A 26,388-nucleotide genomic window follows, 5' to 3' on the forward strand; every position below is an offset into this window, starting at 1 on the left:
TTCGATTACTACGCTTTCTCTGTACTACGTATACGAGAAAGTAATGGCAAAAAGTTGGTATTATATATACAGGGTGTTCATTAATTATTGTCGGGGTTTCCGTACCTCATAATTTTCGAATTAAAAAAATATTACGCAAAAACCGATTACGTATTCGTAAATTACAACTCAAAGAATTTTATTAATGATATTTAAGTGTAAAACTTGCACAATTTGCACTTTGTAGGCATTCAGCTGAAGGCGATTCTTTTTGTACTTTACGAATACATAATTCTTTGAGTTGTAATTTACGTATTCATAATTCTTTGAGTTGTAATTTACGAATACATAATTCATTGAGTTGTAATTTACGAATACATAATCGCCTTCAGCTGAATGCCTACAAAGTGTAAATTGTGCAAGCTTTACACTTTAATATCATTAATAAAATTCTTTGAGTTGTAATTTACGAATACGTAATTGGTTTTTGCGTAATATTTTTTATTCGAAAGTTATGAGGTATGGAAACCCCGACAATATTTAATGAACACCCTGTATATATATATATATATATATATATATATATATATATATATATATATATATATATATATATATATATATATATATATATATATATATATATATATATATATATATATATATATATATATAAAATTTTAAAGACAATATATCATCTTCATTATTAATAATGATTTTATGTCCTGAGAAAAGGCATATATCATAATAACATATACATCTCAAAGTGGTGCTTCTGTTACGCCATTTAAGTTATTGGTCACAGATAGACAAATTTCTAAAAATGGTGCTTTCAAATTCGATGAGTTTTAAGAGGAGAAAATCCATCAGATAATCGAGGTCAAAATTTCAGATGATTACAATGTTTTCTCTTTACATTCTATATTTTCGAGAGAGTAAAGAAGTTGGAAAAGAATAAAAATTTTCCTGGTTAAAAAAAGAGAAAACTGAGTTTTAAAAACTTGAACCTTTTATTGAAAATTGAAAACGTATTCTTCTACAAATGGATAATTTCAAAGCAAAAGTAAAATCGAATGCATTTTTATGTATTTTGGGATCGAAAAAAAGATATCATTTAAGATACCTATACATTATCAGAGCTATTTTTTAATCTCATCATTGACTGATAAAGACTCTTTGAAAATTATCTGAAGTACTCTGAACATTGCCTGTTCTTATGGAAAAAGAACCTTTTAACAGGATAATCGCATATTTTTAAAGTGGAGCTCATCGAAACATGGATACAATGAACTGCTTCATTCGTCGAATCTTATTTCTAGGTAGGAAAGCTCTGTTTTTATGATATTCCTAACTTATTTATGTCGATTAACTAGAATTGAGTTCATTTAAAAGCAGATTCTATCAAGATAAGAAAAATTTGCGTAGTATGTTATATTCAGGTGAAAATTAGTTGCATGAGATCACTATTAAATGAAATGTATATTAAAGGAAGAAAAAACTTTTGTTTGGTTTGTTGCATAATCTTATTTGCCTATATAATCCATATGATATTTTTGCCTTTATCGAAATTGTTAAGACGTGAGAAAATTGATGTAAAGATATTTGCACAATGAATTCATTTTATTCTTTTATTACTCCATCATTTGTAAACTGTATCTCAAATATTGAAATGAGCAGTCGCCAGATAAGTAAGCAGGGCCTCACCCATCCGGAAAGATACAATAATAGCATGTTGGTCATTTATCTGATGGCAGAACGTACCTTCTACGAGTAAGGTTAATGCATGAGTCAGTAAAAGCAATGCAGTAATTCAGTTGCCCGGATTCCTTGGGAAGGCTGGAATAATGTCATATTTGACTACTTATAACAAAATAAAATTAAAGGAAAAAAACAAATATACAGTTTCAACTTTTTTTGTACGTTTTTTATCTTGAAAATAAACAATTTATATATAAAAAAAAATTTAAGTCAATTCCTAATTAAGTCAACATTTTTTTTTTATTTTAGTTACTTTTTATTAAATAATTACAATTAATATAAATATGTATATACATATGACAGAATTATAATATTAAATTTCAAAAAATTTTAATTGAATTCCTACTTATTTTCTTATATTATTTATATATATCTTATCTTATTTATGTTCGGGTGTCGCGTCAGTAATCTCAGAGCTTGGCGGATTTGGCGACCAAATGGAAATTACTGGACAAATTTAATTAATTGATTAGTATTTGAAAAAACTGTATTAACATCAAGTGTCAACCACTACAAGTTTTTAAAAATGTATTTGAACTTGAGTGGATGAATAAAAAGTATTTTATTAACGATTGAAAATTTGAAGATATATAAATAAATATATATACAGGGGGAGTGTGAAATAACAATAGGAATTGAAAAAAAATAATTATGTGTTTATAAAGGAACTATTTCCATATTCTAGGCATCACTTTCTATAGTAGTTTTTAGTTAGTTTTCTTAAAAGAATGACTTGACACATGATTATTTAAAGATAAATAAGAAAGAAACGTTTTAGTATATTGACGAATCCTATGAAAATTGAATTATAAAGAATATATATATATTCTACACTTAATGCAGTTGAGAATCACCTATCTATTTGAGTATTTCTAATTCATTACTATAAACTGTACCTAAATATGTATAGAGGATTGCGCAAATTTGAACCAGTTCTAATCTATTGCTTAATCCGCTATTTAACCTGTTCAAGGGCCTTGGGAAGTATGCTTCCCACAAAATTCATCAGTTATTGTATGAAGTTATGATAAGTTTTTCAATAAGATGATCAACATTTTCAATTAGATAGAAAATTGGATACAACAGTACCTTATCTCACACAAAATAGTGAGTCTTGATTTCTTATTTAATTATTCATTAACCAAATTAATTAATTAATCAAATTAAATTTATCTAAAAAGTTAAACGAATCACTTTTCTTAAACCAATCTCAATCCTAAAAACATTTCATAATACCATGATTAGAAAAAAAAAATGGCCTTCTAAAGAGTTAAAATGTATTATAAATTTTGAGACAATGTGATATTAAAATTTTTCCTGTTATGATTTGCAAAAGCGGCTATATCTTAAGCGCATTTTGGATATGGGTGTATGGATATTGTATAATTGCGTCCAATTAAAGCATTGTCTTCGTTTTGTGCAACTACGCATGAAATGAAGCAAATACTCCCTCTCAAATGATGTGAATTTATTTTTTTTATCCAATAATCAATTCGATCTGCCGGTTTTACTTTTTATTTATGAAATGAAAATGTGAATATAACCGTACAAAAAAATTTGCCTCAAGATTATAATGATCTCTACGTTTTAAATCTTTTCGAGTCAGAAAAAAAGTTGATTTCTAAGAACTCTACTCTAACTTTGAAATGATAATTCGAAAGCAGAACGAATTAGGAATTGAAATTCGGTATATGGCAAAAGTATAGATTCTTATTAAATTTTGGATGTAGTCCATTAAAAGGAATTCTATTTGTATGGTAGTAATATGTGCAGCGAACTAGGTAATTCCAAAACAAAATGAACTCTGCGTATGAGATTTGGAATACAGTTTTATTCTGGAATTATAGTAATGTATTGAATTTTGAACCATGTCTACTGACTGTCCATTAGTATGTCTATTTATACCAATGTGAACTTAAATTTCAACACAGGTTACAAAAATGAAATTGTTTATTTGTATCAAATTTTGATCTAGATGAAGCGAATAGAAATTATACAAAAGGCATATTTGATTTCCTTCAAGCTAAATGTAAAACGCATCATGTTATCTATGTCAGTTTCTTTCATATTTAGATAAAATGGCATGCCGATAAATAACATTCCATTTTGCACATAATAAAAAAGACAGGATGAATGATGACATTTTGAAGAATGGTTATCTAATAAATATATTATCTTAATTTCACAGAAAATTCCAAAAAATTAAAACGATACATAAAATTACTCATTAACTGTCTATATCATTTTTTATAACATTTGATCCTCACTGAGATAATTTTTAAATTTAAAAAATTCTTTACTCAAAATATTCGTTTATTACAAGTTCTAGATCTCTTACTAGGGAAACTTTTATTATTAAAAAAATGCAGTCGTGATCTAAAAATATAATTATCTATATTAATAATAAAGGGGAATGTATGTGTTGGCATTCTGAAAAGACCGTTTGATCCTAATTATCAAATTTGTTACAAATATGCTTTTGAGGGTGAGAATGGGCACCTCTCAGTAATTAATCTTATTTTAATTCATTAAAAAGTAAAGAAGGCTTTGACGTTTTTCTTTCTTTTCGATAACTGCCGAAAGTATTATTGCAAAAAATTGATTCTTACATTATTTTAAAAATAAAGATTTGTCTTTGTATTGATATTAATTTAATAGTGTAGTTCTTTTCCCTAAATTTCGACAATTTTTAAAACATTTTTTTTTTTTTTTTTTGCAGAATTTTCGAAACTAAATTTTAGTGTTGGAAATTATGCAAATTACTGAATTATTATTATTATAGTGAGAAATTCAATTATATTATTAAATATCTAATTGCGCAATTTTTTTCCATTGTTGAAAGCTAAGGAAGAAAAATTCTGTTTACTCTCTGCGCCATTTGCAAATCGAGAAAAAAGTGAAGCTACAGTACCGCAAAAGACGACATGCAATCAAAATATAATATCATGGGATATATATAATATCTAAAACTATATCTATATAATATAATGGGATTCTAATTCATTAGGGAGATTCGCATGCATAATAGAATAAATGTAAAATTATTAAAATAACACATGTATAATGTCTATCACAGTTTGATACCCAAAATATTTTGTCAAAAGAATTGTGAATATTAAATTATGCACAAAAGAATCAATCGAAATTAAACAACAGAATGGCAACACTCGTTGGTTGCCAAAGGCTGCTAGTTTAGAGAATATTTCTAGAGACATTGAAAAATCCAATCTGTGCCATCTGAAATCTCAAAATTTAGAATGTAAAGAAGCTACACACTATTTTAAAGTATAATATAGTAGTGTCATAATGCAGAATTCTGAAAATTAAGATTGAGATCTTCCCGAATTCGTCAATAATTCGTTAAATTAATTAAAGTTTCAATCGTTATTGTAATTATCCAGTATTGTTTATTGAGAATGAATGATGTGAATAATTGTGTCAATTCCTGTTCGCATGATGAACTTCAAATTTGCTCCACCAAATTATTCTTAGGATCCATTGTACATATCGCAAAAGAAAAAGAATGTGGCTTTATCCAAAACAGCTTGTAATGAAATGCAAGATGATGAGCGTTATCAGGTGATTGTAAATAGAGTCTATTCGCGAGTCTATTCGATTGTAAATCGAGTCTATGATTTCTAATCGGGAGTATATTGTGCTGTATTTATAAAGTTGTAGCGATCTACAAAAATGAAAATAAAAATACTACAACTGTTTCATTTTAAAATTTTTTTTTAATTTTTTATTTTTTGCATTTATATAAGATTTTTTTATTGTAATTAAGAAATATTTGTTTGAATTTTCAAAATAAAATTATGAAATTCAATTTCATCTACTGCATTGTCAATATTTATACTCATGATTTCGTGCATAAAGTTTTGATAAGTAGTTAAAACAAATCGATTTGGATGAAATGTTATAGAATCTGCCATGATCATCATGGTGAGTGCTTAGTATAGATTTAATTTAAAACATGGCATTTTATAAATTTGATAAAAACCGAAACGATTTAATAAAGAATGAATCTTCAAAAATATGCACCAAAACATTCTATTTTATAAAATACATTGTTACTTTTCTGGTTCTCTTTAGATCTTTTTATAATCCAAAAGAAAGCTTAATATATTTTTGAGATGAGAGGACAAAGCTGTTCTTTATAAGTGTAAAAATTCATAAATATATGTTTAGAAATAAGGAAAAAATAAAGCAATGTTATAATATTATCTTCTATTTTCTATAGTTGCATTAACATATTTATGAGTCTCAAATAAATGAAGGTTGTTGTTAAAAGCATTCTGAAAATTACACAAAAAGCACTTTATTATATCCATGAACTTTCATAATGCTCAGTAAGTTTATGTATATCCTGGTTATGAAGTTTGTGCTTGGTTCTTAAATTTACATTTAATATAAATTAAGTTATAAAATGGTTGCTCACATAAATATTCAGATCTGAAGATGTTACAAACTCGAAATGAATGCCTTACCTTCCGTAACATTTGCTTAAACAATAATTATTTTAACATGAAATATCTTCCAAAAACTAAGTGTTGGGGTGGCATCTGCTAAAGTGCCGAACACTTCAAAAAGTGTCAAATCAAGTGTTACATATATTTAATTGCAATAATAATATTATGTCTTGATAACATATACTCCGATCAGAAATTTACATCTATATATTTAAAATATTAAGGAATGTCAATAAATTACCCCCCCCCGCATCGCCAACCACTGGTACAATTTCAAAAGTATCTATTTCATATGAAAGCTCGTGACCCTATATATTTCACCAAAGATCTCTTTCCCTTCTCCCCCTCTCTCCTCCATATTGAGAGATGTAGAGAAAACAAACTTTGAAATACATTCTCTCTCGCCATATCTTGCAATGAAGTCCGCTTGTCAGAAACACTGAGCTGACTTCTTTAATTTTGGTTTCATAGAAAAGATCATGATGTTTAGATGTGTCATCACTGTTCGTTTACCTTTCCATCTTTAATTTTTAGTAAAAATCTAAAATAAAAAATTTCACTATACATTCTCAACAGAGAAATCTTGCAATAAAGTCCGTCATCTTCAACCACTAAACTGATTTCAAGGAAATTTATTTCATGCGAAAGCTCATAACATATCTAAAGATAAGTCATCAAGGATCACCTAAAATTACACTATTCTCCATTATCAGGGGAAAAAGTAATAATTCACCGATCACTTTCAAAGAAGAAATCTTGTGACATAATTCGCCAATCCCAACCATTAAACTGATTTTAAAGTATTTTATTTCATAAGAATGATCAGATTTCTCGATTCGCCATCAATAGTCGTCTACCTCCTTTTAAAATTAGGGAAGATTTTCAAACTAAAACTTTGTTACAGCCCTCAGTTTTAACAAATGAAATGTTTTTGCAAATTTTCACAGCCATTTTGTTGATTTCGCTTCTTCAAAATACAACCAAAGAGAAATATATTCTCCATCTTAATTTTTTAACTTTTTCTTATATTAGTGTGGCTATTCTTTTATTGTACTTTTTTTGTGGTAAAATGTTGTCAATCAAAGTTTATTGATAATTAATAATAAATGATATGACTAAATTAATTTTATTAGCCTGCCGTCTTAAGCATCCATAATACTGACATTTATATGATCACGTTGATGAATTTTGATGAAATACGTTTTCAAAATAACAGAAAATGAATAATATTGGTTGAGCATTCTGATTGGTTAACTATGCTTTCCAAATCACGAAATCTGTTGACGATGGAAACTGGGGAAAATGACCCAATTGTTGAACTTGAGAGTTCTGTTCTAAGTTTAATTTTGCAGTCTTCTCGGAAATGGATATGGAAGGGATAGATGACATTTGATGGCATATAGAGGAGTTATGAGTCTTCGTACGAAACTAAAGTAGGCGAAATCTATGTGCATTATATATTTTATTTAGTGACTGTGACTAGCAGATTAGGATACGAATTTTCCAAACAAAAAATAAGCAGTAATATAATGTCTGTGAAATTTCTCTCAGAAATGAACTGTATTTGAGAGAAGGCTCTCATTGATTTGATATGAAACTAATGTGACTATTAGCAACATTAATTTAACATGATATAAAAATTGACAAAGTAGAGGCAGTGTTTGTGACTGTGGGATAGTACTTTGATTTTGCAAATTATTTTAAATATATAGATGATGGACGAATAATTGGTCGCCAAAACATGCTAGATCTTAAACATTTTACGCTTTAAGAATAAGAATACTTTAATCGATGGCATCATAAATGACTATTTCACAGTCTAAAAGAAAAATGTGCAAGTTTTATTTTCATTTTCTATTTTATTTTAGTACTATATATGTGTATATACAGAATTGCATTTTCTTAAAAATCATGCTCACATGCTATTAATCTTTACATTTTAATCGATTTATTGCAATTCTGTGTGATTTCATTTTTAATATTATTAGTTTTTCAATAAATAATTTATCTTTGCTAATTTAATATTTTATTGCAAAGTTGCTGTGGTGTGCGCCACTGCTTCCGCTAATCTGATGATGGACTACAACTGGCCAGTGCCCAATCCAAACATCGATCGTTTTCCCCATGAGTCATCCTGTCATTATTATTACTTGATGCTATCAGAAGAAGACATATCCCTAGAGAAATGCCCGGGTGGACAGCTGTTTGATTACGTTAAACACAGGTGCCTCCCTGACAGGGAACATATTCATTGCTGGAGCCGCCATTTTGGAAAAATAAAACATGGTAAGTTTCAAAAATTCTATTTCCTACTTTTCAAATGAAATTATAGCTCTCATTAGAAGGAAATCTGTTTTTTTAATGTGAATAACTTATTAGTCTTTTTTATATTGATCGCGCGTTCATATATTTGTAATTATTCTGTTTTTTTTTATCTTGATTCAATTAGTTGATTTACGATCAGAAGATGCATTTATGGTAAATAATTTTTTATGAGTGAATTAATTTCAAAATAAACAACAAGTTTCAAATTTCTATCACAATATCTGCATAAAATTAGCGGCAATGTGAAAAATAACTAGCATTTTGCAGGAATGCATGCATAAAAAAATTGATGAAATGAAATCATTAGGCGCTTAAAAGGCGCCCAATAGAAAAATAACTCTTCAACAAAAATAAACCAATACCTCACTATAATCTTTAAAAAAAATTCATTCGATTTTGGACTTTATATTGAGGCGCCACATCTGAGTTATCAAACAAAGCAAACAACAATACTCTTAGATAACAGAGGCAGACAGAAGTTTCGAAATAGTTATTTCCGAGTTGCAGAATTCTCTGAAATATTCGCAACTTCGACATTGTGATATTCTATTATTTTTTCTACATATGAGATACGATATGCTAAGATATAGTTTGGCACCAATAATATTTATTCTGAATCATTGCTGTGCAAAATGCTGTTTATCTGAATTCTATTATATCGGAAATCGCCCTATAAAGAATTTGAAACTAATTTTCTAGCCTTTTATATTCATTTTATCTGCTGAGTTAAAGTAAGAAAGATTCAATAAAGCGAGAGATTCATGATTACTCCACATCATGAAAAAGCAATGTTGATGCGCCAAATTATGTTGTCAATGTAATAAATTGTTCAGAATTGGCATGGCGTGGGCTGATAGGTTGGATATCCAACCCTTTCTATTTTTTTCTCGGACTACTTTTGTCAAAGTGGATTGATTGACTGACTGAATGTTGATGCGGAGGAATAAGTTTGAGGTGCCTGAAGTGGTTGGACATGCTTTGTTCTCTAACAAGATGCTTCTCAGATGAGGTTTCAATGAAGCTGCCGTGCTCTCGTCCGAGCAATTTAAGCTGATGACATGAAAAAAAATAAAAACATTGCATGCAGTGATTCTAAATGCCGTTTAAGAAAGACACGGACTAGAACAATAATAATCAAGTAATTATTAAAAACATTTTATACCTTTAAAGAAGTGAAAGACAACTGTTTTTTTAAAGTGCTGAGTGACTGATTTTGCTTTGAGATAAGCATTAAAAAAAGCCCATCAGTTATGTTTACGCTGCTTAGCTTCGTAAATCATTCCGAAATCTTTTTCTTATTTGCAGATCAAAGCGTATTATTATTATTTTACATAATTTCTTTATAGATTTAAGTTTTATGCGATAACCCACGTTATATACACTGAGTGACCAAATTATTACGACCACCCCCTCAATAGAGTGTTGGACTACCTTTAGCCGGTAATACTGCTCACATTCTTCTTGACATAGATTCTGTGAGATGTTGGTAGGTGGTAGGAGGAATTAACCTCATATCCAATGAACTGCATCTTCCAGTTCCTTCAGATTGGATGGCACTGGATCCAGCTGCCTAATGCCTCGTTCTATCTCATCTCACAAATTCTCAATTGGATTTAGATATGGTGATTGTGCGAGCCAACGAAGGCAGGAAAAGTCAGCGTCATGTTCTGCGAACCATCCGACGACAATGTCAGCTGTATGAGACAAGGAACACTGCCTTGTTGAAAGTATCCATCCCCGGCAGGGTACACCATTAACATAACAGGATGTACTTGATCTGAGAGAACATTTAAATATACTTGGGCATTCAGACGTTGTTCCACAGTAATCAAAGGACCCATGCAATACCAAGAAAACATCCCCCAAACCATAATATTGCTTCCACCAGCTTGAAGTGTTGTGGCAATATTATGGTTTCAACTACACAATGCAGTTGGGATCCATGCTTTCGTGCTGTTTTCGTAATATCCGAACCCTGCTATCTGCATGGCGTAATTGAAAACGCGATTCATCAGACCACATGACCCTTTTCCAGCCATCTACTGTCCAATCCTTATGCGCCTTTGCAAAGTGGAGACGTCTGCTCTTGTTCAAGGCTGACAGCAGAGACTTTCGAACAGGTCGTCGGCTCTCATAGCCTATATGGTGTAATGTGCTCCGCACAGTTCTTTCAGAAACGTTCGCAGTTGCTCCTTCATTAAGATTCCTCGCTATTTGACGTACTGTTGTTCTTCTGTTGGAGTGGACAACTCTATATTTCTATAGCACTTTAAGAATGCTTTATTATGAGGGAAAAAAACCTTGTTGAATGTTGTCAGTAACCATTATTACGTAAATTTCCATCTGACGGATTCGTATATGACAATATATATATAAAAAAAACCTTGCTGTAAGCGTAATTGTATTATAGAGTAATTTTTTTTCAAACAAATTATTTTAATTAGTGGTTTATTGGCAATCTATCTAAGAAGAATGCTCGTTACGCAAAAATAAAAAGAACTGTATATTTTATCAGTAAAAAAAAAATCGTTTCATTTCTTTACTGTACCCACTCCCAATGGGGAACACCTGAGAAATGAGGATGTGAAGCTTCCGGTATGGTTTCTCACCATTTGGTGGGTACAGAAATGGTGGGAGTCGGTTACCTTATATCATTGACTGGACGTACTTCCTACGGGAAGTATTTTACCGTGGTCGATGTTGGTCCTTAGGACTCAATTGTAGTTCCCTCCAACGTTACTGTGGCGGCGGTCCGGTTATTCAGATTTTTCCGTGTGCCTTCAGGCGGATCGGAGTAACCGGTCAAGGTTAAGATTGTCTACTAAACCCCATTATCGTTTTTTTTTTTCAAATGAATAAAATATTTTCTATTCTAAAACTCATTCAATTTAATTATATAATAGTTATAAAGCAACATGAGTATCATTTTGGAGCGGAGCAAGTTATTTTGAATTGTTGCCAGATGACGAGGCCAATACTTCATCTCATATCATTCCCTCTGAATTTCCTCGCCAAAAGTAGAAGGTCGTTTGACATATAACCATACATTTATCTTCTACAAAGTCCTCATAAACGGTGGAGCTCAAGCGCAATCAGATTTGGGAATTTCTCAATTGCAGAACCTACTGCCATGACGACTTCAAAGGATTATAGCCTACACTTTTCATTTACATAGAACTCTGTTATATGTCAAAGTTAGCATTGTCATGCTAAAGAAATGTATATTTATATTGACATTTTTATTTCATAGACTTTTTTTCCATTAGAATATGTAGGTTACATGGAACACGTATTTAGTATTTGGCTAATATACTGAAACCGATTTTAAGATACATTTTTGTAAAACATTTAATGAAATAAAAAAAAATTTACAAAAGAGCATAAATGAAATATATATATATAGGTTTTTCCTTCACATAAAGTTAACTTTATTGCATAATGCTCATCAAAGCAGAAGTATAATCTTTCGCAAGAGAACTTAGATTTTCAAATGAGCATCTTTGTCATCTGCAAAATTATCATAAAGTAATTTTGTGGTATTCTGTTTATACATAATAGATAATGGAATGTTTTAAACTATGTTAAAAAATGTTTCTATTTTTCAGACTGATATTTACTTTTGTTACAGGTCATCTCATCAAGCACAAAAAGCATTTTAAGTGTCCTTATCCTTGGGGGAAATATCCCAATTTACACGATTGCACGAAATACCACTTATGTCTGAATGGGAAGTCAAGGGTTAAGAAGTGTGCACCTTTCGAATTGTTTGACAAGATTTCGAGAAAATGTATTGCATCCATTGATGCAGTCTGTGCTGATAAAACTGGTAAGTATAGACATATTCAAGAGCATCAATATATGTGTGTGTGTGTGTGTGTGTGTGTGTGTGTGTGTGTGTGTGTGTGTGTGTGTGTGTGTGTGTGTGTGTGTGTGTGTGTGTGTGTGTGTGTGTGTGTGTGTGTGTGTGTGTGTGAGAGAGAGAGAGAGAGAGAGAGAGAGCTAGATATTCAAATTCCATATATATATTTTTACAACAAATTAGTAGATTTTTATCAATTTTGAAAGAAATCCATTTTCATGGATTTTGTCAGCTTCTATCCAAACGCAGGGCAATGATAATGACAAAATGCAACGACGCAAACATAGTTGTATAACTAAAGTTGCACTTCTGCATCAAATTTTAGTTTTAATCAGTTGAAAAATATACTGCTTTTACTATATTATGAGGCACAAACTGCTTCTGTGCGAGATTCTGAAAAAGAATCTTATTGCTCGTTTTTTACACGGCCTTGTCCGAGATTCCCAATTTTTATATAGGAAGAAAGGACAATTACACCTTTATTAGAAAGTATGCGAGAAAGTTTTTGGAGACCAATCCTGGTGGTTTTATAAAATGATCCAAAAGTAATTGATCAGATCTATTGTTGTATTACAAATAAAGATATTATTTAGATTGCAGTTTGTAATAATTAGATACTAATAGTAACTTATTGTATTTGTAACTATAGCTAGATTTATATTGATGATTACAAGCACTGATAAATGTATCTGCAATCTGTTATTACTTAAAGCAAAATATCCTAGCGATTAACTTTAACTCAGACATAAATTGAGAACAACACATTACTAAATAAGACTATATTATCTTCATTAGTGCTAAAATTAATGTCTACGGTATTTATGGTTGATCTTGCCTTTTCCTTAAATAGAGATAATGCTCTACTTCTGTTCTTGTTTTATGGTAACAACTGTCTTTGGTGGCCAATTGATTCACAGGGAATATTATTTATTTTATAATTTCAACTAAATCTCTTCTATAAAATTAGATATTCATTCAACAAAATCTTTCTTCTTTAACATTTAACAATAGAAAAAAAATAATGTGCGATTAAATATTTGAAGGACAAATAAAGACGTTTTTAATTTATTTTCAGCAGTGAAGTCTATTGCTGAAAATAATGTAAACAGTTTTTTTTTAATATTGCCAGAATCCAGGAACATTTTTATATTGAAATTTGATTTGATTTTTATATTGATGAAATATTAGTGTCATTAGAAACATAACTTTTAAAAATTTGAAATTGGTATAAAAATTAATTTTGTACAATACTATTTTGTGCAATTTTTTTTATTATTAAAAGATGGAACAGCTTAGAAATAATTAAATTAAACAGCCTAGAAATAACTCTTTTAAATTTCTATTAATGATGTGTAGTTTTGTGTAATCGTTTGGTATTTATTGCATTTCATGAAGCTAAGAGATAAAAAAAAATAGTTTGGGGCAACCGATTTTTTTAATAAATTCACAGTTTTATTTAAAATAAAGTGACACACTTTAAGAGGATATTGTGTATTGTAATATGTTTTATACAGATTATTTAATTTTGCATTTTTCGCCAATTGCTGGTATCAAATATATTTTTTACTTCCTCGTATATGATGTTTGAACCATCTATAATTAATTTGTAATATGTTGCTCTAACATTTGTTATAAGTGTATATCTATATGTTTATATGTTGTTTTTTTTGCAAATTTATAATTATGTATGTGCATTTTACTTTCGACTCGCTAATTATTTTGAAACAAAGTAAGTTATAGTAAATTTTCATAACAATTAATTAATTTTTTTTTCTTTTTTTACTAACGAATGACATGAAAATATTTCTCTCCTAAGAAACGCTTAATACATCTTTTAATATGACAATGAAAAAAAACTGTTTTGGTCATATTTTTTTGTCTTTTGATTCTAAAGTTTCAATTTTTAACTTGTTCAAGAGATTATCGAAGATTAACTTAATAAAAAGACTTAAATTATAAAGAGTAAAATTTTTACAGTTCGTTTCCACATAATTATTCATAGAATGCAAACATCTTTAAGTCTTTAATTGTAAATTAGAATTCTTTTAAAGCATTTTTGAATGAAAATGAGACGTGACAATAAGAATGAAAGAATATTAAATTATGATTCAAGCAGCTTACTTTTCAAAATCTGAAGACATCGAAATCTTGACGCACAAGAATACATTAAATAATCTTATATAGTGTGTAGAATTTACAATATTGAATTTCATTATTGCTAAAATTAATAAAATGTATTAAATTAAAATTTTATAAAAAATAACTTATGCAATCCGTTTTACAAAATGTTGTGAAAATATTTTCAGATGTAGTTGAACATGGTTACGAATGCCCGAAGGTATGGGGCTCATTTACCTACTCGAAAGATTGCTCAAAGTATTATGAGTGTCTCCAGAAGAAGCCAAGTCTCAGAACGTGCCAGAAAGGTTTCCTGTTCGACAACAGATTGGGAAAATGCGCACCGAAAGAACACGTTTACTGTGGAGTGAGACACAACCCTTATGGTGTGTATCTTCTTTCTACATTTATAAGACATCTTCAAAAGTATTGCTTAAATTGGGAACTGTATTAGAATCTTCAGCCTGTATTATGAAATTATATACTGCATTTTACTTATTTTTTGCTGGAAAAAATACAAAATTTTGGATATTCGGCTTATTTTTAATCTACAAATAAACCTTAAAATACATACTTAATGCATGATAACAAGATCGCTATTATGCAGTTAGGAACCATTAATCTTTTGATGGATTTCAGGCTCATTATTTGAAACTGTGCTTAAGATTGTTTGTAGGGCAGGATTAAAGTTTGCAATGGCATGTTACAATCTATTCCCTTTTTTTCTCATCACGTTTTCCAAACCATATATTTTTTGTTGATCTTAATTCATTTTTATGTAAACAATTCTTAGGTAATAAATATTAGAGTACAAGGGGTGTTCAAATGAAAAGGTACGAAACGTCGTAACAACGAAACTGTTAACATATTTGCCGATACCACTGAGATGCCTATGCCATAGGAGAGAACGTAGCGCCACATCTAGGGATGGGATTGGAGTCTCCGGGGCAGATCGGAACATGCGCGTGCGCCCGCATGTGTAGGAGAGAGCAGAGGCTCGTAAAAAGAGTGCCATCCGCTGCTAGTTGAAATCCTCGAGCACAGAAGAACCATGAACTCCGATGCGTACGTGAGATACTCCGAAGACTTCGCAGGTCCATCCAGAACAAAAGACCGGGGCTACTCACAGAGGGTGTGGTTCTGCTCCATGATAACACGCATTCACACGTCTCCAAGGAACATGCGGTACTAGACAAGTTCAAATGGCAGCAGCTCGACCATCCGCCCTACAGCCCGGACATGCCGTCCTGCGATTTTCATGTATTTGGTTCCCCGAAAAAAAGCATCTGAAGGGGAAGCGTTTCAACTCGGACGGCAAACTCAAGGACACTGTGAAGGATTGGATCTCGTCACGGCCACAGGAATTCTGGGAACACGGAATCCTTCGGCTCGTTAATCTGTGGGATTGTTGTGCTACTTTGAATATAGTTTTCATTTATACCCACAGTGTCGTTTCGTACCTTTTCATTTGAACACCCCTTGTAAATTGGAATAACAAAACGTTTAATTCCGAATTACCTACAAGAAAATTGATTTCATGAACTTTTAAATAGAAAATTTTAATTAAAATAATTTTAAACAAAATGGCAAAAGCAATTAAAATTTTAAAAATAAAATCTAAGTACTTTATTACAAAATTTGCATGCAAACAAATATTGCATCCAACAGAACTGGGTTCAGCATTCGCAAATAAGATAGCTTTTTTTTAAAATTTTAAATTAAAACTGATTTAAAACAAAATATTAAGATTTAACCCTTCTTCACTTGTTTCCCACACATTTTCGCAAATACACGCTTTTATCCAAAATATTATAGTAATAATACTTATTAACATTATAATAAATCATTTTCGAACAAATAGAAGAAAAACTGTTACAGTTAATGAAATGAGTTAGTTATAAAGAATACTTTTTTAACAGTGTCTTTAAATATTTCTTATCTCAATATAATGAGTTCACTTACATTTACTCGTATGCTAAAAATATAGTCTTTGAGATGCCTAAATGGTAAAGCTTTCTAATAGCCAGTAACAAATTTTTATTAATAAAATTTATTTTTATTGTCAGAATACAATCAACACTTTCTGATAAATTCTGGAAATAATTATTGCAATTAATAGGATCTTAAATTTTATAATACAATAAGGAAAAATATAATACTCAGAGAAAATAAAAATAAATCATCTATCTTTATTCTTTTTAATTCTTCCCCGTGAGTATAGCAATGCATACGGGGTTTTTTTGTCCCCCTTTTTTTTATACAAGTGTCTTTACGGAAAAGCTGCATTAACGTAGTACATTTATAAATTGAAAATATTTTTAACATACAAATTTCATCAACAAAACTAATTCCCGTTTTCCAACGAAATATTCGTCCAAAAGAGCCATCTTGTACTACTTAATCGTCTGATTTTTTCTATCCTACATTTCTACTACAAATTTTATTCATAGCAGATTTAGCTTTACAGAATGGCTATTTGTATTGCTTATCCAAAACTGTTTTAGCATTGTCGAATATATCAAATACTATATTCTTTCTGTGTGCCAAATAATGTATCTATAGAAAGACATTCTTATTTTCTGCACTGCATCTTGCAGTTTTCCATAACTAATAATCGAATTATGACCTAAGAATCATGATTCTCAACTATCAAAATTCTGTAATTATCAGTATCTGTTTTCAAAATCTATTATCACTATCATGGTTTTTCCTTGTGAATCTACTCAACAATTGGTATTATTTTCCACTAAAATGATTATCTACACATCAGAAAGTATAATTTCTTTTAACACAGAAGAACTGTGACTTTGTGTCTTCTTCCAGTTTCACGCGTTTTCAAACAGCTTCTTTTATCTTATTCGAAAAGAATGTTTATTATAGTATTACTCTTTCTTTTTAGAAACTGTCAGTGATGCTCCAGAAACTACATCTGCTTCAACTTCCGTTCAAAAGTCAACGACTCCTGGTCTCGATGTGACCACAATTACAGAAACACAGAAGATTACATCAGAGAAACCAGTATCTCAAAAAGTCACATCAACTCTACTAGAAACTTCCTCAACTTCCAAAACAGTTACTTCAGAAGAAAGCTCTTCAACATTCAAGAAAGTCACGTCAATTCCACAAGAAACCACCTCAACCTTCAAGGAAGTCACATTAACAAGTCAGTCAACCACCAGTGAAATTTCAAGCCCTTCAACTGTGCCAGAAGACAACACTAGAGAAATAAAACAAGAGAGTAGTACCGTAACTGCAAAGCCTACTGTTGAAATAAAAGAAAAGCAGCAAGAAACCAGCGTTGTGACTAAGGATGTTTCTGGAACAAATGAATTTATAGAAACTTCGTCAACAACAGAAAAAGTAGGAGTCAAGATTTCGTCTCAAATTACTTCGACTGATGGATTAGACGATTTAAAGAAAGATGTATCGACAGAAGAAAAAGATACAGAGGATGTTTCTACCAAACTGGTAAACTTAGCAGCTCAAGAACGTAAGTCGTAAACATAATTAATTAAAAGTAAAATTTTTAACACAAACTTTGTAAGTTATTTTCTTTATCAAAGTCAAGAAATTGTGTATTTTTAATAATCATGAAAAGCTATAATATATGTCCCAGAAAAAGGATTTAAAAAAAGGAAAAGAAAATGATGTCTCTTTTGCCTCGCAAATGTTGTTATTTGCGTGATATAAGCAATATATAAATATACTTTGACATGTAAAAACTGTTTTGTTAAGGGCTTCTATCTACACAGAAATATAACAAACAAAACAGACAACTGAAGAAATATATCGAACAAAAAATATTTATCTGATACAATAACATGATGAATCTTTCTAATAAATAATAAAGGAAAACGAGTTTGAGTGTCTCATGTGTATTGACACTTCTTATGCCTTACCATTTATCCTAGAGCTAGCACAATTGAAATAAATATACTTTAGAGAGTAAAAATATGTAACTTGAGGGCTTTTTTTAAAAATTTTGGTTGATTGAAACTTAATGAATCGTTGATTTTTTTCCGTAATAACTTCCGAAAATATTGTTGTACAAATTTCTCTTACATAATTTTAAAATTCAAAAAATGGTGATGCTTCAACTTCTTTGTTTTGCAAATTGTTTTTTATAAATTTTGACAGCATTTTTAAAAACATTTATTTATTTATTTATTTTTGCATAATTTTCAACGATGCTTCAACTTTTACGAAGAAATTCAAACAGTTTTTATTGATTCATTAAATATTTAATCGTTTGATTCTCTTCCATTGTTGAAAGTCAAGAAAGTGAAATTACAATGTATTTCACAGTAAACTTACAGTACTCTGTACATTAAGAAAAACAAAATGGAAGTGAAAGATTTATTTACCCTGACAGTTACATTTTTATAAGATGATTTTTATAAGGAATGCAATTATTAAAAACGTAAAATTAAATGTTAACAATATTCCCGGCAAACTAACTGGTTGACAAAGGCGCTTTAAATAAAATAAATTTTTCACTTACTAGATAATTTTTGTTATATGTTTTGAAAAACAAAATCATGCGCAAAAGGAAAAAAAAAAAAACATATGCTGATAATGCACACAATTCTTTCCATGAAAAAATATCATTTATTATTTGTAATGTCATTCCTTGCATGATTAAAAGACTTCATAAAAATTCATGAATTACAAAAAGTGTTTGCTCTAGATCTAGTTTTTGACTGAAAGCACATTGCGAATCACATAAAGGTCTTTTATTATTAATAAATCAGTTTATTTTTCCTTAGAAAATATTTAAGCTTGGGAAGTTGAACCTGATAATAAAGTCAGTCAGTTTAGTAAGTTACTATGGTTTTTTTAAATGAAGCAAAGAGAATTACGAAGTTTTGAATGAGTTAAATGGGACACTGCTACACTCAATATTAATTCTAAATTCTTAAAATTTTGTTGCAGGTAATTTAACAAAAAATGTCAATTTTTATAGTAGCAAATTTTCGAAATAAAATATAGCAAGAAAAGGTGCAAAAGAAATCACAAAATCATCGTCACGCAAATATTTTTATCTGTTGCTGAATTTACACATAATTTCTATAAACAACAACTGCAATAAAAGTTTGTTAAAACAAAAATGTTAAAAAATCCTTATATATTAATTTTTGAGATTCGTTTTGCCTATTAATGTTACTCCCCTTGCTGTATTAATTTTTTATACTTACTTACTTTGTAATTACATCAATACTACTTCACGATTGATATAATAATAAAAGAAGTATACCGCTAATGAAGTTTGACAAGAATATATAAGGTCAAAAGTTGTATCAAGGTGTAACAAATCGAATTGCGGAAAATTTTAAAAAGAGTGAACAATTCCCTGTTATTGATCTAAAAGTCCCGTTTTACGAAGAGATCGTGGAATTCGTTTAATCGTAAGCTAAAGGTCAAAGATTCCTTCAGAAATACTAACGAACAACATTATTAAAATGAAAATACTTTAAAAAAAAACGTTTTCATCAACGTACTGAAAATTACAAAAAAAATCGGTAGTTTTTTTTTTTTTTTTTTTTCTTTTTTTTCTTAAAAATATGAAGGTTAAAAGAACGTTGTAAAAATTATAAGGTGCTGATAGAAATGCTGTAATAAAATTTGTATTTCGTAATGTAATGGTAAACGTGCAATAAATCTTTCTTTTTATACATTTTGAGCTTTTAATGAATTTTTTTCATTTTCTTTCTATTCAAATTCACTCAAGCTTATTTTCCTTAGAATTGTTGCTTACGGCGACTGAAACATTTATTACTTTTTTTAAACCTTTTTTTGATGATAAAATTATTATTTTTTTTTCTTTTAGTAAACAAAGAAAAACATGTTTTAACATACTTTTTTATTTTTACCCTACATTTTAGTTAATAATATATTTCATAAATCAATAGTATAAATATTACAAAATTTATAATCCATTTTTTCATAATTCTTTATCAGATCGCGCCTCTTATATGGTATCAAAATTTAATTATAATTAATGAACTAATTTATAACTAACGCTACTGTATTTCTATATCTCTAGTATATAAGTAAGTGACTGAAAGATCAATTACAAAAATAAAATTTAAATAAAAGGGTGAAGGAAATTTGCATAAATTGATTGTTTCTCTATTTTTACTTAAACATTTGAATTTTTGATAGATGAAAAAACAGACACCGTAGCAAAAACTGATTCTAAAACTGGATGTCTTCTGGAAGATTCTATGTGCATAACAGAAAAAGACGGCACTATCGTCAAATGTTCCAGCTCCAAAGATCTGCAACCACATCCTAAGGATGAAAGACGCTTTTTGGATTGCACAGGATCCCAGATCCAGATACACACCTGCCCACCCAATTTAACATTCAATCCTACAGAGAAGAGATGTCGATGGCAGTTTATAATGGGTTCGAAATAGATTATATTGTTTAATTTGTAGAATGTGATGTTGACAATGGTTGTTTTAATTATGTAGATAACAGAAATAAATTTTTTCCCAATATAAAGCGTCGTTTTTTGTTTTTGTTTTGTTTTGTTTTTGTTTTTTTAAATGTGTAAAAGCCTATCTGTGTTGTGTCAAAATTCTGATAAAAATTGCCTTGAGCACAAGTTTGAAGTTGTCTGGAAAGACACAATTTATCTCAAAATCTATTCATAATAAAGATGAATGTGCGTGTGTTGACGCTTAACAGGTGATCATTTGACTTATATTTATCAAAGTTAGTACATATATAGCTTGGAAAGTAATAATGTGCTCTTTGGAGTGATTTTTTTTCTTGGATTATAAAAAATTAAAAAGGAAGCGAAATTTTGGCGTTTTTTTCGCGATAACTTCCAAAATTATTATAGCAGAAAAATGATTTTTACATCATCTTAAAATTTAAAAAGTAAACTTTTTAATGGTATGAATTTTTGCCATACAATGCTTTTTATTTTAAGTCAAAATTTAAAAGGTTTTAAAGGTATTTTGCAACACATTTTGTTTTAAAAAAAAACTTGGATTTTTTTTGTTGTTGTTGTTGTTGATACTAACATTTCATTCTGACCATTTTTCATTATTTTCATCAAGATATGAAGGTTCAGCGTATTTCTTCCTCGATGACTAAGTATCAACAACATGCATGCTAATAATAGCATGCATAAGGCATTCTTTTAAAAAGTTTTTTTTTTACTTGCAACTAACCTTTATGTTTAAAATCAAGCAATTGGGAAAAATTTTTGAAGTTCCTCCATTTTTAAGTATTGTGATACAATCATATATATAAAATTATAGACAGAAAATTTAAGGAAATGTGTAACAAAAGGAACAGAAGAAACATTTCTAAATTAGAACAAGTTTATCAAAATCTGAGGTTTAAAAATATTTTGCTTAGAAAATCCTCAAGATCAATTTATACAAAATATTAAATTGAAATTTTTAGCAATCAATAATCGAGGCAAACTAACTTATCCAAAAGTTGCTAGTTTACAATACCTATTGAATACAAGATATATTTAAATTATTTTACATAACGTTATTTGGTTTCAAATTTGATAAGTATCTACATTTCAGATGTTTAATTTGTATATCAAATTTTATCGATTTAGTTTTCCTCGTTTTGTAGTTATATTCGGATAGCAGATTTCCTTTGAATGGATTTGGTTCTAAATTTGATAGATCAACAAATTTGGTGTAAATTAGTAAGCCAAATGTCAGCCGTCTAGTCCAAGGGTGTTTTGAATAGTATTCAGAGAAAATAGTATTCAGTAGTATTTTGTATTTCAAGTATTCAGAGAAAATAGTATTCAGTAGTATTTTGTATTTCAAGTATTCAGAGAAAATAGTATTCAGTAGTATTTTGTATTTCAAGTATTCAGAGAAAATAGTATTCAGTAGTATTTAGTATTTCAATAGTATTTTGAATAGTATTCAGAATTCGAATTTTTTTTTTTTTTACAGTTATAATATTTTCTCTATATATACTTTGTAAAAGAAAGTAAAAAAGAAAACAATATAAGAAAGTATCAATATCTAAAAGATAGAAAATAAATATATTTCATAATTCATTATTATAATTACTTGTTAAGCTGTCTCTTCACAGTTAACAGACATTTGTTCAATTTTCAACCAAAAATTTTTCTGAAGGGGCAAATTCTTGAGGCTCCTACTTACTTGGGATTTACTCTGGATATTAAAAGAAATTGCAGCAAACACATCAATCGACTTGCTGAAAAGGGTAGAAAGAGGCTCCAGATTTTAAAATATATCTCCGGCGGGGATTGGGGTGCCGATGCTGAAACTTTTCAAATTATTTACACTACTCTTATCCGACCTATTTTTGAGAATGGATATCAGATTTATCAAATAGCTGCACCATCTAACCTAAAAAAAATTAGAACGAATACAGCTAAGTGCAGCCAGAATCGTCATTGGCCTCAAACACTACTGCCCAAATGCAATTGTGTTACACGCAGTCGATCTTCAGCCATCGTCTCTGTGAAGAGAGGCAAATTTCGCAAAGTACTTGGCCAAGCTTAAAAGTTTTGCGCCCCATAATAGGACCTCAAATTTCTTATTGAACTGGAAAAACAATCAGAGGCTGAAAAAAAGACACTCCTCTTGGTTTGATGAGGAGACAGTGTTTGGCTAATATGAATGTTGAGCCATGTACTCCTTTTACTGTAATGACACCGACTAGTTTGTTTGATAATATTGTTTTGACGAAGACTTGAGAATTAATCTTACAAAACACAGCGAACATCCAGAGTTTTTGGCCAGCAGGCCCTCGAGGTCATTGGTGATATCCCCAATAAAGTCTTGAAAATCTACACTGATGGAAGCAAAATGGACTTTGGGAGAACTGGAAGTGGAATATTTTTAAAATCAAGTAGAGGGGAATCGAGGGATTGATTTAGAAACCCAGATCACAATTCAGTTTTTTTATCTGAAATTCTTGCTATTAACAGAGCTTTGGACTTCACCTTAGAGACTGATAATTCCCAAATTTGGATCCTCACAAACATCAAGAGCTCAATATAATACTTAAAAGACTAGCACACATTCTTGAAAAGTTAGGCCAAGACATTATCTCCAAATTAACTACATCAGCTAGTATCGAGTCAGTGAGCATACAGTGGATCCCTTCCCATGAGGGCATCAACGGAAATGACACTGCAGATGCTCTGGCCAAGGAAGGAAGCCTAAGTCCAAATCCTTCCTCTTCTAGACTGCAGACCGCAGAGATCCACACTTTGTTTAAACTTAGAACTAAAACGAAATGGAGGACTCCCCCAGAGCATAACTGGTATGCCGGTAGGTGTCCAGGCTTGTTTCTGGCGTTCACCAGTCCAAGGAGTGTTCAAACGCTCTTATCTAGGCTAAGGTCTGGCCACATAAAAAGTCTTTTCTTCATTAGAGGGGAAAAGATGTCTACCCCTTGCCACTGCTCGGCCGACACTTCTGACCTTCATATAATTGATTGTATTGGCGCCTCTGTGAGGCAGCTGGTAAAGCAGGGGGAGTCAGTTTACAATCTTATCATGCGAAACGATCTCTTGGACTTAGTTTGAATTGGTGTTCAATTCAAAGAGGATAAACAACACACACACTTGTCAATAATTTTTCTCCACTTTATAATCAGAAAATGCAGGCTGGATAAAATTTTAAATTAATTAATAATTAAATTAATGCAATATTTTAATATTTTTAGTCATAAGAAATACATAACTATATAAACACGGAGAGAGAAATCAATTAAAAAATTTCATCTTTACAAATGTGAAATAAGACAGGTTATTAAGAGTACATTTTTAAAAATCAGCTTTTTCTCGTATATTATCCAGTGAAATAGTCTATCTGTAACTTTCTAGAAAATTCCTTCATCAAAATAATTTTTCTTCCCTCCAGCATAAAAATTGGAAATGTAGGGCAAGACCGTGAACTCCATGAGTTCTCAGAGTTTTATTTTAGACTCTTGTACATGAAAGTTGTGTAGTATAGAGGAGGAAAATGAAATGTTCTTTGGGCGCTTTTTTATCAATAGTTTGAAAACATAATTTGACTCATAACTTAATTTTAGTAACAAACTCACATACTAAATTTCATTTATTTACTTGTGCTATTGTTGCAGAATTGAAATTTAATCAAACTGATCTATTATTATTAAGTTTTGAAAATATCAAAATAATGTATTGTCATCGGGAATAGTCAAATATATATACAAAAGCCTAACACATTAAGCGAAGATGTGAAAAATATTGATTACGAAATTGCATTTTTGCAAGTGTGAGACAAGTCTGGTTAAATAAATGCAACAATAATATAAAAAAATTTAAATGATTCTATTCAATCTGAGCTGAAACGAAAAGGTAACCTTATACTCAAGCAAGTAAGGAAAAAAAATGTTTTTGACCCTAAACGTAACAATCAACTAAAGACATTAGAATAGTCGATTCATTTTTTCGACTGTTAAGTGAACAGTCAATTTCATCTGAACACTCACACAATCATGACTAGAAGTAAACATGAAATGATGAGGTTAAACATCAATGATGACTAGTCTAGTGAAAGTTTTACAACAACATAACTGTTTTGAAGAGTATATGCATATACCTGTGATCCTTTTATATATGCATGTTCATGCTCAATTACATTCTTGAAATAATCCCTAAACTATGCACATATCTATGATTCTTTTATACACTCATGTTCATATTCATTTACAATCTTGAAATATTCCTCAGCTACGCACATGCCTATGATCTTTTTATACATTCTAAATAATATAAAATTACATCCTTGAAATACTTCTCAGTTCATAACAGAAGAGCTGAAAATTATCAGTAGAAAATACATAGGAGCTTAACTAAAGGAGTTCGAAGATAATCATAATTAACAATTTGGCATCTTATACTTAATAGAATTAATGAAGGTACTTTTCAGGTTACACCTTAGAACATATTTAGAATTTTGTGAAAAATATATCATATAATGAAATGATTCTTAGGAAAGGCATGAAGGCCTGAAGAAAGATAAAAAAACTCAAGAAGATACACGATTGAAAAGAATTTAAGGACACATATTCTATTAATATAAAAATAAAACATAAATTTTTTGAATTAAATAAAAGCATAAAAGGAATTATTTCTTATCAAAAGAAAAATTTTCAAGAAATTGTCATTGATCCAATAAGAAACTGAGTTCTTTGTAATAATCCGATATCAGGATGAAGTAAAATAGTTAAAAAGATTAGGACAGGCGATTAATAACTAATAGACTTTCCATTCCCAATCTGACCTAAAAGTACTGCGTAAGTAAATATTCCACTGGTAGTCCTTTCAAGAAAACTACGCTTCAGCGAAAATAGTCCCCAGGCAGTTATAACTATATTAGATGGAAATTCTGTCACCATTGTTAACAGCAAATATTTAATTCTGCTGTCGACTGGATGTGATTTTGATACAACGCGATATAATGAACTTCTGACTCTTTCTGCTGCTTCATGTACAGCAACTGCCTGGAAAGTTAAAGAATAAAATCCTATCAGCATTATTAATAACACTATTATTTGATTAATCATCAACGAAATCGGTATTTTTGAGAAGTTTGCACTCATTAAGAATGTGGTGACATTGAAGATCGAGAAAACCATGAAACCGTAGCAAGACAAGTTCAAGACAAAGCATCTTCTAAAAGTGCAATGCATCCATATATGGTCTTCGAGAATTTCAGGTACAACAAGAGAATCGATTTCATATCATGTTACTGATAAACTGTATCTGCAAAAGATCTTACAGTTATCTTTAAAAGTCCAAAAAGATACCAGCAAAGAACGACAACTAGCCCGGATTGTATAAATTCTTGATTTGCGATGAAATGGTCAAAAATGATGTATATACCA

The 26,388-nt window shown here is 30.0% G+C and overlaps 1 protein-coding gene across 1 annotated transcript; it reads left to right on the top strand.

The window, feature by feature from the left end:
- Positions 1–1,153: 1,153 nt before the first annotated feature.
- On the top strand, positions 1,154–21,015 carry LOC129964158 (mucin-2-like). Its single transcript, XM_056078868.1, has 6 exons — positions 1,154–1,298; positions 8,244–8,492; positions 12,160–12,357; positions 14,697–14,894; positions 17,408–17,998; positions 20,671–21,015. The coding sequence occupies exons 1-6, from the start codon at positions 1,256–1,258 to the stop codon at positions 20,925–20,927; spliced, it is 1,536 nt and encodes a 511-aa protein (XP_055934843.1). The 5' UTR covers positions 1,154–1,255; the 3' UTR covers positions 20,928–21,015.
- Positions 21,016–26,388: the final 5,373 nt, after the last annotated feature.

The sequence above is a fragment of the Argiope bruennichi genome, chromosome 3 (assembly GCF_947563725.1).
Source record: "Argiope bruennichi chromosome 3, qqArgBrue1.1, whole genome shotgun sequence".
In the NCBI taxonomy this organism is placed as follows: domain Eukaryota; kingdom Metazoa; phylum Arthropoda; class Arachnida; order Araneae; family Araneidae; genus Argiope; species Argiope bruennichi.